This window comes from Megalobrama amblycephala, linkage group LG11 (genome assembly GCF_018812025.1).
Source record: "Megalobrama amblycephala isolate DHTTF-2021 linkage group LG11, ASM1881202v1, whole genome shotgun sequence".
Classification (NCBI taxonomy): domain Eukaryota; kingdom Metazoa; phylum Chordata; class Actinopteri; order Cypriniformes; family Xenocyprididae; genus Megalobrama; species Megalobrama amblycephala.
Window position 1 is genome coordinate 30,728,447 of NC_063054.1, and position 15,353 is coordinate 30,743,799.

Genomic DNA, 15,353 nt, shown 5'->3' on the forward strand with positions numbered 1-15,353 from the left:
GATGAATAGAAAGTTCAAAAGAACAGCATTTATCTGAAATACAAAGCTTCTGTAGCATTATACACTACCGTTCAAAAGTTTAGGGTCAGTAAGAATTTTTATTTTTATTTTTTTTTAAAGAAATTAAAGAAATGAATACTTTTATTCAGCAAGGATGCATTAAATCAATCAAAAGTGGCAGTAAAGACATTTATAATGTTACAAAAGATTAGATTTCAGATAAACACTGTTCTTTTGAACTTTCTATTCATCAAATAATCCTGAAAAAAAATATTGTACACAAATATTTTGTACAATTGTACACATTAAATGTTTCTTGAGCAGCAGATCAGCATATTAGAATGATTTCTGAAGGATCATGTGACACTGAAGACTGGAGTAATGATGCTGAAAATTCAGCTTTGCCATCACAGGAATAAATTACTTTGTGAAATATATTCAAATAGAAAACAGTTATTTTAAATTGTAATAATATTTCACAATATTACTGTTCTTTACTGTATTTTGAATTAAATAAATGTAGCCTTGGTGAGCAGACGAAACTTCTTTTAAAAACATTAAAAATCTTAGTGGTTCCAAACTTTTGGACTGTACTGTATGTACACCAAAGCATCCATAAACAAAAAATTAAAAAAAATTAAAAAAAATTCAGAATTCACAGAGTATAGTATGTGCAACAGCAGAGAGCTTGTTTACATTTTAGACAAGTCAAGTTGCGATATTGAACAGTGTGGCGAGGGGGGCGTGGTTTAGCGGGGTCTGCAGCAGGAGGGAGTGTCTGGGGATGTGCGGTGATTGAACGGGTTGAATGTAAATCACGAACACCTGTTTCTCGTTCCAGTAATTGGCGTGGAGACAGGATAAAACGCCAGGAGAAGCAGGAGCGTGTGAGAGAGAGAGGGACTGCTGACAGTCAGACTGAGTGAGCTGTGCTCGTGTCGTGGAGTGAAGCCCGTCCTTGGATGTGGAATTATTGAGTGTGCGTTGCACCGTCTTTTTGTTTATGTGTTTGATATTTTTCTCTGGTGAGAATAAAGACTGTCAGCAGCCCAAAGCCGATCCCTGTCCTCTTCCTTCCCATTACACAAAGAACCTTCATTACACTGGTGCCGAAACCCGGGAAGGAAGACGGAAGCCGCCGCCATGCAGGCAACCTCCGCCGCTGGGACGCCGTTTGCGGACATCATCGCATCCCTCTCGGCCCTCCATCAAGAGCAACATCGGGCCCTGCTAGATCTCCGCCAGGATCAGGAGCGCCGCTTCGAGGCGATTGTCCAGGGCCAGCAGGAGGACCGCGAGAGGTTCCGGAGCTGGATAGACCGGGAGGTTCCCGCGGAGACCAGCGCGGCAGCTGCTGGCCCCTTCCCGCTGCCACTGCAGAAGATGGGCCCGCAAGATGACCCGGAGGCCTTCCTGGACCTTTTTGAAAAGTCTGCCGAGGTGTCAGGTTGGCCCCGGGACCAGTGGCCCATGCGGCTCGTCCCGCTGCTCTCGGGCGAGTCGCAGGTGGCAGCGCAGCAGCTGCCCATCCAGAACCTCCTGGTCTTCAACGACCTCAAGAGGGCCATCCTGCAGCGGGTCGGCCGCTCCCCCGAGCAGCACCGTCAGCGCTTCCGGTCTCTGGAGCTGGGGGAGGCGGGCCGGCCCTTCGTGTTGGCCCAACAGCTCCGGGACTCGTGCCGCAAATGGCTGATGGCCGACGGAGGCGACGTGGAGCAAATGATCGATCGCGTGGTGCTGGAACAGTTCACCACTCGGCTCCCAAAGAAGACCGCCGAGTGGGTCCAGTGCCACCGGCCCACGTCGCTGGATTCGGCCATCCAATTGGCGGAGGACCACTTGGTGGCGTGCCCAGGGGTCGGCGAACCCCTGCCATCTGTCTCTCTCTCTCCCTCTCTTCTTCCCCTCTCTCTCTCTAAACCTGTCCCTCTACCTAGGTCCCGTCCGCCCGGCCCGCCTCGTGTTCCGCCCCGGGGGCGGGGTGGAACGGATTCTCGGCAGTTCGTGGCGCCAAGAGCCCCGCCCAGGGGGGCGGGACTGGCCACCGCCGGGCTGGACCCCGCGCCTGCTTCTCCCCTCTCTCCACGCCAATCATTCGGCCCGTTCTCCGCCACTGGAGCGGCGGGCAGGTCTGGGCCGGCCTGTTGGCGTTGCGGGGACCCGGATCACTTCATAGACCGGTGTCCAGTGATGGAGGTGGGGACATTGATCCGGGTCCCGGACGACCTGCAGGTCGCCCCCGGTCAGGCTGGTCAGTACCAGATACCAGTGAGTATCAAGGGGGGTACATATCAGGCTTTGGTGGACTCGGGTTGTAACCAAACCTCCGTGCATCAAAGCCTGATTTCATCCGGGGCATTGGATACAGGCCGCGTGGTTAAGGTACGGTGTGTGCACGGGGATATCGCGAGTTATCCGTTGGTGTCAGTCGGGATTCTATTTAGGGGTCAAAAGCATAGTGTGGAGGTGGCAGTTAATCCGCACCTCCGGCACCCGATAATTTTGGGGACGAATTGGCCCGCATTTAATAAATTATTGGGACATTTATGCTCGGGTGCCTCTTGGAGTAAATGTACGCGGGGAAAGGAAGTGCGAGTGCAGGCGGGGGAGACTGACCGGGGACCAGTGGTGACTGCCTCAGGGGAACCGAGCGGGATCGGGAGACTGATTCTCTCGGACCGTGATGATTTTCCCCTGGAGCAGTCTCACGATGACACGCTGAAAAATGCGTTTGAGAGGGTCAGCACAATTGACGGTCAGCCTCTCCGGCCTGGACGACCACTAACTTATCCCTATTTTGCGATTATTAAAGATAGGTTGTATCGAGTGACCCAAGACACTCAATCAAAAGAAGATACAACCCAGTTGTTAGTACCAAAGAGCCGCAGGGAAATGCTTTTCCATGCGGCTCACTCTAACCCAATGGCTGGACACTTAGGACAAACAGCGACACTAAATCGCCTCATGACCCGATTCTTTTGGCCGGGCATTCACGAGAACGTGCGCAGGTGGTGCGCGTCTTGTCGTGAATGTCAGCTGGTAAATCCTCCGGCCACTCCAAAAGCGCCTTTGCGCCCCCTTCCATTAATGCAGGTCCCCTTCGAACGAATTGGCATGGACCTCATCGGGCCATTAGAGCGATCAGCGAGAGGGCATCGTTTTGCATTAGTCATTGTGGATTATGCAACACGATATCCAGAAGCAGTGGCTCTCCGCAACATTTCCGCTAAGAGTGTTGCGGACGCCCTCTTCAGTTTAATCTCCCGAGTGGGGATTCCGAAAGAAATCCTCACTGATCAAGGCACGGCGTTTATGTCACGTACGCTACGCGAACTGTACGAATTGTTGGGCATTAAATCGATTCGAACCAGCGTCTTTCACCCACAAACGGACGGGCTGGTCGAACGTTTTAATCGCACGCTTAAATCCATGATTCGTAAGTTCGTTCAAGAAGACGCCAAAAATTGGGATAAATGGTTGGAACCCCTGTTGTTCGCTGTGCGAGAGGTCCCGCAAGCCTCCACGGGGTTTTCCCCCTTCGAGCTTCTCTTTGGGCGCCACCCCCGCGGGGTGTTGGATGTCCTAAGAGAGTCTTGGGAGGACGGACCATCTCAATCGAAAAATGAAATTCAGTATGTGCTGGACTTGAGAACAAAACTCCACACTTTGGGGCGGCTATCTATGGAGAATTTGTTACAAGCCCAGGACAGACAGTGCCGGTTGTATAACAGGGGAACTAATCTGCGTAAATTTGCACCGGGAGAGAAAGTGCTCGTATTACTCCCCACGTCAAGCTCAAAATTACTGGCGAAGTGGCAAGGACCATTTGAGGTCACACGGCGAGTTGGTGATCTCGATTATGAAGTAATACGGTCCGACAGGAGAGGGGCACGTCAAATTTATCACCTCAACCTCCTGAAAAAGTGGAGTGAGGCGGAGTCAGTGATGCTGGCGACGGTGATTAGCGGAGAGGATGATCTCGGGCCAGAGGCGAATGTAAAAAAACAATCCCTCGCTCTGGCCCCGGGGGGAGATCACCTTTCGCCCTCACAGCTCACTGATGTTTCCAAATTGCAGGCTGAGTTTGCCGACGTGTTCTCTCCCCTACCGGGCCGTACTGACCTCATTCAGCACCACATCGAGACAGAGCCGGGCGTGGTGATTCGCAGCCGGCCGTATAGGTTACCTGAACACAAAAAAAAAGTGGTTCAGGCAGAATTAGAGGCAATGCTTGAAATGGGGGTAATAGAGGAATCCAGCAGTAACTGGGCGAGCCCGATAGTTTTGGTCCCCAAAACAGACGGCTCAGTGCGGTTCTGTGTGGATTATCGCAAGGTGAATGCAGTGTCGAAATTCGACGCGTATCCAATGCCGCGTGTGGACGAATTGCTTGACCGGCTCGGTACAGCTCGCTTTTATTCGACACTGGACTTAACAAAAGGGTATTGGCAGATCCCCTTGTCTCCATTATCCAAAGAAAAGACCGCTTTCACGACGCCGTTTGGATTACACCAATTCGTGACCCTTCCGTTCGGGCTGTTCGGGGCACCGGCTACCTTTCAGCGACTCATGGACAAGATCTTACGGCCCCATGCTGCGTATGCGGCTGCCTATCTGGATGATATTATTATTTTTAGTAATGATTGGCAGCGGCATATGCAGCATTTGAGGGCTGTCCTGAGATCGCTGAGAGGGGCTAGGCTCACGGCCAACCCGAAGAAGTGCGCAATTGGGCGCGTGGAAGTAAGGTATCTGGGCTTCCACTTGGGATATGGACAGGTGCGTCCCCAAATTGATAAGACAGCAGCGGTTGCAACCTGTCCGCGTCCCAAGACCAAAAAGGAGGTAAGACAGTTCCTCGGGCTGGCGGGATATTACAGAAGGTTTGTTCCTAATTATTCGGACCTCACCAGCCCGTTGACTGATCTGACTAAAAAGGATGCACCAGATACGGTCCAGTGGACGGAGCTGTGCCAGCAGGCCTTCACCCAGGTGAAGGCTGCTTTATGTGGCGGGCCGTTACTTCATTCCCCTGATTTCTCTCTCCCCTTTTTGTTGCAGACAGACGCGTCGGACAGAGGGCTGGGTGCGGTCCTGTCCCAGGAGATAGAGGGTGAGGAGCGGCCGGTGCTGTACATTAGCCGCAAGCTCTCTAAGAGAGAGGCTAAGTACAGCACCGTGGAGAAAGAGTGTTTAGCCATCAGGTGGGCCGTCCTCACCCTCCGCTATTATCTCCTGGGGCGGGAATTCACCCTCTGTTCGGACCATGCCCCTCTGCAGTGGCTCCACCGCATGAAGGACACCAACGCGCGGATCACTCGTTGGTATCTTGCTTTACAGCCTTTTAAATTCAAAGTGATCCACAGGCCGGGTGTTCAGATGGCTGTGGCCGACTTCCTCTCCAGAAATGGGGGGGGGGGGGCTGCAGGCCGGACGGCTCCCCGGCCTGAGTCGGGCGGTGGGGGTATGTGGCGAGGGGGGCGTGGTTTAGCGGGGTCTGCAGCAGGAGGGAGTGTCTGGGGATGTGCGGTGATTGAACGGGTTGAATGTAAATCACGAACACCTGTTTCTCGTTCCAGTAATTGGCGTGGAGACAGGATAAAACGCCAGGAGAAGCAGGAGCGTGTGAGAGAGAGAGGGACTGCTGACAGTCAGACTGAGTGAGCTGTGCTCGTGTCGTGGAGTGAAGCCCGTCCTTGGATGTGGAATTATTGAGTGTGCGTTGCACCGTCTTTTTGTTTATGTGTTTGATATTTTTCTCTGGTGAGAATAAAGACTGTCAGCAGCCCAAAGCCGATCCCTGTCCTCTTCCTTCCCATTACACAAAGAACCTTCATTACAAACAGGAGCACATGGAGATGCCTAAAAAAAAAAAAAAAAAAAAAAAAAACTAAACCAACCGCCTTGACCTGCACAGCAACATACACAGGACAAATCCAAACATTATCCTGAATGTCTGTGAAAACAACGTGAATGTACTGAAACGTGTCTGTGCATAAATACAATGTGCGATCAGTGTGTCGAGAGCACTCATACATGATTTGTTTGTGCATCAATATAACGGACTCATGCGTGCTTAAAGGTGCTAAAGAGGATGTTTTGTTTTATACATTTTTGCAATATTACTTGAAACTGTCTTTACTAACTGATAAAAGACTATTTATTAGGTGCACTGAAAGGAATAATATTAATATACATCATCTGTGCACGAGGTAGGGCCTTAAAAACATCAGCCAATCGTTTACGCGATCATCGCGTAAACGATTGGCCCTCTGGCTTGTCAATCACTGCCGTGACATTCCTTGTGAGAGACGTGCGCGGATTGGCCCTCTGGCTTGTCAATCTCTGCCATGACGTTCCTTGTGAGAGACGAGCGCGGCTGCACGCTCCAGTAACTTTCCACACTCCACAGGCGCCGCATGCAATGTTTTTGTCAGGAGACAGGAGTGTTCTGCAGATTATGAGTTACCTGCGGTGAGTCCGACATAATGAATCCACTAACACGATACAGCGAATGCCAGTGGTAAACACTCGTGTTCCAATACTCGTGCACGAATTTTGGGAGGCGTTCCCTCGAAAGGAAGGGGGGTTGTTCTTACGCATGTGCTCATTTCAAAAACTCACTAACAGTCTTTGGATTCTCAGTCGACGAAAAGATCCTCTTTATCACCTTTAATGTACGACTCCTGTATGTCACCTCAATCGTCTTTACTTTTATTGCAATCCTCATCCATCTTTCATAGCAAGAAGCTGGTTTGCTTTATCCAGCCGAGAAACATAGTTTTCATATCATCTGGCCATACAGCAGTGGGATGTTTCGATGTTCCGTTCAGACAGGAACAGCGCGATGCAGGAGGGCTCACGCTATACAATGACATAATATGACAGAGAGTTTGTGTTTTAAAGCGAAACAGACACTGAATGAATAATTCTCTCTGCCATCTCTGATATAATCAGCATGGACTTTAAGATCATCTAACTGCGTGACATAAATTACATTATAATGCAATTTCACATGCTTCCGTAATAATTTGTGTTAAATATGCGTTAAATTATTTTAAGGATTTTGAATCGCATGCGTTAACGTTGACAGCCCTAGTTATATTACATTTTCTATTCTATTCTATTCTATTCTATTCTATTCTATTCTATTCTATTCTATTCTATTCTATTCTATTCTATTCTATTCTAGCTAACTAGTAAAAATTCAACAACAAATCGAATCAATGCTAATTAACAATGACAGAAAACCTAAATAGGAATTCCCATGGCTGACAAACTGTAGCCTATGGAAACACGATGAGACTGCAATCTGATAAAGTCCAGGGAGGCAAGTAAAGGGTTTACTTCATCTTGTGTTCTGCAGCTCGCCTCTCAGTGCTGATAGCCCTGCAAATGTACCAAAGACGGATAGAAACACAACGCCTGAGTGCAGATTCCTCCTGAGACCTCTGCCTGTTCTTTATTCTCTTACCTTCTGTCTCTGCATGCCTGTTCTGAACTGCATAATTCATAAAAAATAGACATTCTTGTCAAATAGTTAAGGGTCTAATATGTTTTCACAGCATTCTGTATGTTGAAAGAAATGTCATATTCTTTAAGTACGGCTGCTGTTTTACATTTCTGAAATGTGAAAACACCGAGCTGAATTTGAAGGAGGTAACTCCGGGGATGGGAGATAAATTGGCCTTGCTTTTAATAGTAAGAAACGCTGGTCCACTGGGAACCAGAAGGCCATGAGAGAGGGGGAGCAGTGAGTCATCCGTGCAAATGTACAAAAAAATAAATTTAATTGGCTGGGTATGCTAAGGAAACATCAGTATCTGCTATAACACTGATTAACTGCTCAACCAAGCTCACAACATTAACAACACAAACAGGCCATTATGTGGGTGAAAAACTCAGACGTACCTGGTCATTACCTGATTAAAGCTCAAGTCTCAAGTGGCACTCTGCTTGTGATTTGTGATTATGGCAGAAGAGTGTGAATTGTTAAGGATAACAATTCACACTCTTCTGCTATGATAACAAATCAACATACACACGCTGAAGACACGTGATGGGATATGAAGATGCAGGGACTGCGTCAATGAAAACTTCAGAAGTGCTGACACACCAGAGGAAGCTCTGATGGAGCGCTTGATGGACAGGAATGAATAAGATCTATTATGAAGGTGTAGAAAGAGCTGGAACAGTTTAAAGTCTAGAGGAAATGGTTTTCTTTAGAGGCAAAAAGTGAACTACATTTCCAAAAGCACTACTGCAACTGCTTGTCAGAAATTATATATAAATAAAATAAAACATATAAAATAAAATTTAAAAGAAATTACAAGAAATGAAACAAAATAAAATAAAAACATTCTTAAGATGCAGAGAAGTGTTATGAATAAAATAAAATAAAATAAAATAAAATAAAATAAAATAAAATAAAATAAAATAAAATAAAATAAAATAAAATAAAATAAAATAAAATAAAATAAAATAAAATAAAATAAAATAAAATAAAATAAAATAAAATAAAATAAAATAAAATAAAATAAAATCCACCTGAACTAATTCTTGCCTTGATGGAGGAAGCAGGACAAAAAGGTGTGAGCCATTTCTAAATGCACATGACTGGAAAAACGGGTTTGCGAACAACACGATACACTTTTTATTCTCCACGTCAATCAAGTCTAGGTACAAGTCGGGTGCGTGTACGGCTTCAAGAAAGTACAAAGAACATTTGAGACTAGTGGATTTTACTTTGAACTGTGTCTTATTCCATCTGGATGTACTAAAAAAAAGAAGAGGTACGCATGATGGGACGGTGAGAGATCTAGTGGAGCTACAGTTAAGACGGAAGTGCTGAAACCTAGAGATAAATAAGTGACAGCCTGAGCTTTATGCACTTTTACATCTAATGTACCCTGTCAAAGAAGGCCAGCGGAGAGATGGATCGAGATCACAGACCTGAATACCCGCACTTATCGCCACTTATCACCTGCGCTTACGTTTCTGAGGTTAATGCGAGAGGCATGCTGGGGCCATGGGCTGCCATCTGAACACTTCACAAGCTTGTGAGTTTCAAAAGAAAGACTTCAAAGATTTTTTGCACTGAGGTTCTGTGTTTATTCCTGGTCTAAGGTATGCACAGAATAACTTTTGCAGTTCACAGTGACTGGTCCTGACTGGAAGCTGGAAATAAAGTAAACTCACTTCTTTGGTAAGCCAACATGAGGCCCCGTGTTGTAGGGCCCCATATTGTACGGAGGAAATTGCTTGTCATGCTCTATCAGAGGAGGGAAGATCTTTCGCTAATAGCAGGTGCACCGAGCGTCTGGGGTATTCACAGGAATGAGCGGAAAACAAGTCATTTACCTCAGAGCAAGAGAAAAATTATGCATTTACGGCTAAGTAATGTTGCTTTATGTGATGCTCTCTAAAGCTTCATTTCTCTGCTCGTTGCAGTCAAATTGTTGTGGCGGCTCAGCACAGCTGGCAACAGGCGGGGTGTTAATCGCCATATGACTTCCATCACGGTAAAAAACGGTGCTGAGAACAATCTGAAAGCACGAAATGGGCAAATTAGTGTAATTGAAAATGGCGCATTAAACAACTCATAGAGAGCTTTTTGTTGTCGGAAAGAATGGCGTTTGCATTATGCGAACGGTACACAATAGCCGTGTCACTCAGCGCAGCGTGCCGGCATTAAAGATGCATGCGGCGGATTCAGTATTGTTTAATGAACTACAAAAGAATGTTGCATGTATTTACAGTAAAGATGTCTCCTGACAGAAACAAACGACTGTGGACCGAGCGAGGATGATTAATTTCCTCTGCCTACTGTAAACAAGTCAAATGCATTTTTAATCATTCAGGAAAAATAACGGCAATAACGAGCCATCGGCCCACGGACTGCTAATGAGCTGTAATATGTTTGAGTCTTCGAGACACAACACCGAGGAATACCCGTGTTCCCACCCCAAATCCCTCCCGAAAGAATATATGGAGTCTACTGCAGTAAGACTGAGAGAGTGAACGAAGGTCTGGGCAGCAGTTACGATGATGAAACAGATGTTATGATCATTAGCACTGACAGAATCATTTATCCAGCTCTGCCCTGCCTGCAGAGCTTGAACAAATGCTTCAGAGTTCATGTAATTATGTTGCTTAAGCGGCTTTTATCAGATTGCCATTGTTTGCAATTTGCTAGGCAACTAAAATAAGGTAGTAGGGCTAAGTCACATGGTTTTAGTGTAAACATGCACCCAATAAAAGCACCTACGCATGTCTCATTTTTATCCCTCGGATCAGCAGGATATCCATGTCAGAGCTACAGACTCCAACCATTTGTCCCGCTAGTGCAACTGAAATGTGTTAAAGGGATAGTTCACCCAAAAATAAAGATTCTGTCATCATTTACTCACCCTCAAGTAGTTCCAAACCTGTATGCATTTCTAATTTGGAAGAATGTCAAACAGATCTAGATGACTACCATAGTAGGAAAATAAATACTATGGTAGTCAATGGGGGGCGAGATCTGATTCTTTCCGTTCAAATCAGCTAGATCAGTGATTGTCGTAAAATACAGTCTACTGTTGTTAAACTGCAGGACATGTAGATAATAAAAAGAGTTTTTAAAACTGCATTAAGCCGCAAAATTGATACTGTTCCCCAAGCGGCTTTCTGTGCGCATGCTCCGAGATGGAGTGGAACACGGACAGGAAAAGTGAACTTTGAGCTTTGGTTTGGGCTTAAACAGATAAAAACCCACAGAAACATGTCAAAATGGCCGACTTGGTGAGTATTCGCTTAAACACTGGAGGTTATGTCTTAAATGAACATAAACAGTTGGGAAATAGTCGCATGTGTATCAGTATATTGGATCAGTGCATTCGGTCTTAAAGTGACAGCAGCTTAATATTCCTGCTGCCGTCTGTCATTATTAATGTTAATCAAACAAGAAAAGACAGAGAAAAATCACTCAATGCTCTTTAGTAGATTTAGTAGAATTAATCTATATTTACTTTATACAGTGAAGACTATACAGAGTTTTACATTTGATTACTTTCTGTTGATAAAGACTGTTCTGTTTTTTTATTTTTATCTGACAGGAAAGTTATTTTGCAATTTTTTTTTTTGTTATACTGCTTTAACGTCTCATAACCTGATAGCAATCTCTATGTTAAACTTATTTTTATGAATATATTGTCTGTGAAAGGAGTAGGACGATAAAACATTTATCCAATCTTTATATTCGGTCCGAACGGATATATTATGATGTCCTATCTACCTGTCAGCGTATGCTTTTACACACCTTCGCGCACCGTTCGCATAGGCATCATACGTCATAAGTGCGTTTCATGCTATGCAGAATTTATACAGACAAACCTCAGTCACAAAGCACCACAAACAAACAGCAGCCACCTTTTACAGTTCCTACCGAATCAAAAACAATGAGCTTATGCTGCGTTCATGCCATAACTACCGTAATTAAGCAACCCGTGACATTCTAAACAGAACTGATGTCGTCCTCAGACTCGGTATTATGCATTTCCATGTCAAAAGTGTCAACACTGAAATGAATCTGCAGCAGTCAGGTACAAGCCTCTACACTCTACACTGTTTAAGCTCATTATTATTGTAATGTTATGTGTGTTGAGATATGAGGTAGTTTAACGTCATCTCGTGATGCTTTCCCGAGAGCAGCTGTGTGTGTGCGCACGTGTTTTGGAGGAGGCGTTGCTTTGAACAGCGATTTGCAGGGAGGATGGGATCTCATGCTTTTGATGCTAGCAGTGTTAGCATTTCCCAGATCTCCTACTGCACCTTTAAGCTCTAAGCTGTTCCTAATCACCTCTAAGAGAGGGAATGGAATATGTTGCACAAGTTGCTTGCCAATAAATAAAGAGTTGTCAATTAATGATACTTTCCCATCTCTTAATTTTTTCATATTTAAAATACATTGTTGTTAAGAATAGTACTATTTATTGCGGTGATCGTTATTGGTGATGGTATCGACCGGTACTGCTTCCAGTGATCAGTATTCACTGATTGGCCCCAAAAATCCTGATCGAAGCACCCTTATTAGAGGTTTCACTGGTGCACCTAAATCGCCCATTCACAAATGGCACAAGCCAATCACCACAAAAGTGGGATCAAATCAATTGTTTGCAAATGAATTAATGAATTAATTAATATAGCAGTATATTCAATTAAACAATTTTAATAAATATTATTGTTTTTAAGTTTATACAGCCGCACAATTTTTTACTTTCACTGTATGGAAAAGAGCAGCCTGGACATACATGTTCATGTTTTTAATATACAAAATACATGAGCTGTAATAAAGCTGGACTGAAAATGAGTATTTGTGCAGCCACTGATCTCTGTCGAGATAAAAAAAAAAATCTACACCACAGATGGGACTTGCCAGGGGTTATGTAAAATGAATTATAGAGCAAGAAAAAAAGAAGAAGAAAAAATGATGAAAATCGATATGTGATCCATTAAGGAGTTAAGTGCTGTGTTCTGACAGGTGGCTCTGTCCCAGGCTGCTCACGTCAATGATGGAAAACCATCCGGGCGTAAATAATGCACGAATAAATAAGCCAGAGATTAATCCTCTCATCGTTCAGGAGAGGAAACCCAGAGTAGGACTAAATCACAGCAAACCACATTAGTTTGTGAAGCCGTCTATGAATGCGGCCATTCGCTCTGCCTGTGCTGAGGAGCATGTGCGATATTTGCATGAAGGCTGTCTCTCAAGACGATGAAAGATTCATCAAAGAGCCTAGACTTGCTTTGAGTACAAACCAAGGCGCTGGAGCCGTCAGCAGCTAGAGAAGAAATCGCACCACTATTCAATTTTAGCACCACGTCCACCACCCAAACCCATCTAGATTCTTTATGTTATATGTATGCGTACATTCAAAAGGGTGATGAGAAACGGGCCATGTTGCCTGGCAGAACTCGGAAGCTATATCGATCTGAAGCCTCCCAAGAAAAGCTAAACATGTCTTCACAATGGCGATGACGTAATCATCATCCTCCAGTGATGATTTAGTCATGTGCTGTTAGAGGAATCCTATAATGGGTTTGGTCTCCAAAAGATTACATTTTCCAAAGCCCAGTAAGAATTTAAAGCCAGACACATTTACTAAGATCTCTCGCTGTGGTTTAACAATGTGACCAGCTACCTGAAGGCTCTCTCCTCTAATCAACATTTCTCAGTTCAGGGCACACATTATTATGAAGGTAGGCAGGAGGGCGTCTCATTATCCTGAGTGTCTGAGATTACTACACTGAAGGACTTTCATCAGTGCTGTGCTTGAATCCTGGACTGTGTGCTGGCCACTTTGTATTCAACCGCTTCATACGCCGTGCCTCCCTAGTCAATACACAGTGATGAAACAAGCTTGCGTCTTGCTGAGAGAGAACAATAATGTAGTGTTCAAAGATTTATATCACTGTTAGACTATTTGCAACAAGGGAGATAGCAGAGACCCTACACTGTTATCCGAAACTATGTATGACAAACAACTATTTACTTTCAACAGACAGCGTTTCATTTTTGACACACACCCGTCATACGACATCTGAATCTCAGTGTGAGATGACATTAAGGGGTCTTGTCTCAGTGAATGGATTGGGTCATGGTCAGGGCTGGATGGAATTACAGTATAATGTTTCAACTGTAGAGACTGTGCTATAGGGTTTTGAGTGATTTACATTTGAGAGAAATAATGAAATATATTATTCGAGACCTATTCATTTGTTATAAATAATGTTATCTTAGATAAATTTCCAAATAAAGTTCCAACAGTAAATAAAAATTCAAAACAATTAAATTCATTTAATGAAACAAAAATTACTTACATTTTAAATAATTGCATAAATTAATTTGCTTAATTATTGACATTAACAATAAGTACTACTACAATTTACCATGGGCGCAGAATGGGCGCACTCACTATTTTCCGGCAATGGGCCAAAGTAAATAAATATAGATTAAAATTCAAAGAGACAAGATAGTCTATGCATGACCTGACATTTTAATATAATTAAAGGTGCCATCAAACGTTTTTTTTACAAGATGTAATATAAGTCTAAGGTGTCCCCTGAATGTGTCTGTGAAGTTGCAGCTCAAAATACCCCATAGATTTTTTTTGTATTAATTTTTTTAACTGCCTATTTTGAGGCATAATTAGAAATGCGCCGATTCAGGCTGCGGCCCCTTTAAATCGTGCGCTCTCCGCCCCCTCCCGAGCTCTCGACTCTATCACTGCATAAACAAAGTTCACACAACTAATATAACCCTCAAAATGGATCTTTACAAAGTGTTCGTCATGCAGCATGTCTAATCGCGTAAGTCTAATTGCGTTTATTTGGATGTTTACATTTGATTCTGAATGAGTTTGATAGTGCTCCGTGGCTAACGGTTAATGCTACACTGTTGGAGAGATTTATAAAGAATGAAGTTGTGTTTGTGCATTATACAGACTGCAAGTGTTTAAAAATGAAAATAGCGACGGCTCTCGTCTCCGTGAATACAGTAAGAAACGATGGTAACTTTAACCACATTTAACAGTACATTAGCAACATGCTAACGAAACATTTAGAAAGACAATTTACAAATATCACTAAAAATATCATGTTATCATGGATCATGTCAGTTATTATTGCTCCATCTGCCATTTTTCGCTATTGTTCTTGCTTGCTTACCTAGTCTGATGATTCAGCTGTGCACAGATCCAGATGTTAATACTGGCTGCCCTTGTGTAATGCCTTGAACATGGGCTGGCATATGCAAATATTGGGGGCGTACATATTAATGATCCCGACTGTTACGTAACAGTCGGTGTTATGTTGAGATTTGCCTGTTCTTCGGAGGTCTTTTAAACAAATGAGATGTATATAAGGAGGAAACAAAGAGTTTGAGACTCACTGTATGTCATTTCCATGTACTGAACTCTTGTTATTCAACTATGCCGAGGTAAATTCAATTTTCAATTCGATGGCACCTTTATTTATTTTTTTATTCTCTATCCAAAATGAAGAGATGTGAACATTATGGAGTGCAAAACACTATAATGTATGTTTCATTCATACTAGAAGTCGGAGGGCTCTCTCTTGCAGAAAGTCCAAAACGGATTCATAGACATAATAACTCATGCCGTTCCAGGAAATCCCTTATATGGACAAAAGCATCCAGCTATAGCTGAATAAAAAGTTTTTTGACGTTCTGATGAAACGTGAAGACAATCAACACACGACTGCGACAGTATATATGGTTTATGTGTGCTTTTCAAGCCATTCCTCGGTATTTTCATAATAAAAATGAATATGAATATTGTAATGAATAATGCAGT

The 15,353-nt window shown here is 43.9% G+C and overlaps 2 protein-coding genes across 3 annotated transcripts in view; one reads left to right on the forward strand and one right to left on the reverse strand.

Moving 5' to 3' along the window:
- man1a1 (mannosidase, alpha, class 1A, member 1) overlaps positions 1 to 15,353 on the reverse strand; it is a 163,010-nt gene that overhangs the window by 64,886 nt on the left and 82,771 nt on the right. The window lies entirely within an intron of this gene.
- Positions 735 to 5,792, forward strand: LOC125278318 (neurotrophin receptor-interacting factor 1-like). The gene is made up of 2 exons (XM_048207396.1): positions 735 to 2,268; positions 5,580 to 5,792. The coding sequence occupies exons 1-2, from the start codon at positions 1,144 to 1,146 to the stop codon at positions 5,580 to 5,582; spliced, it is 1,128 nt and encodes a 375-aa protein (XP_048063353.1). The 5' UTR covers positions 735 to 1,143; the 3' UTR covers positions 5,583 to 5,792.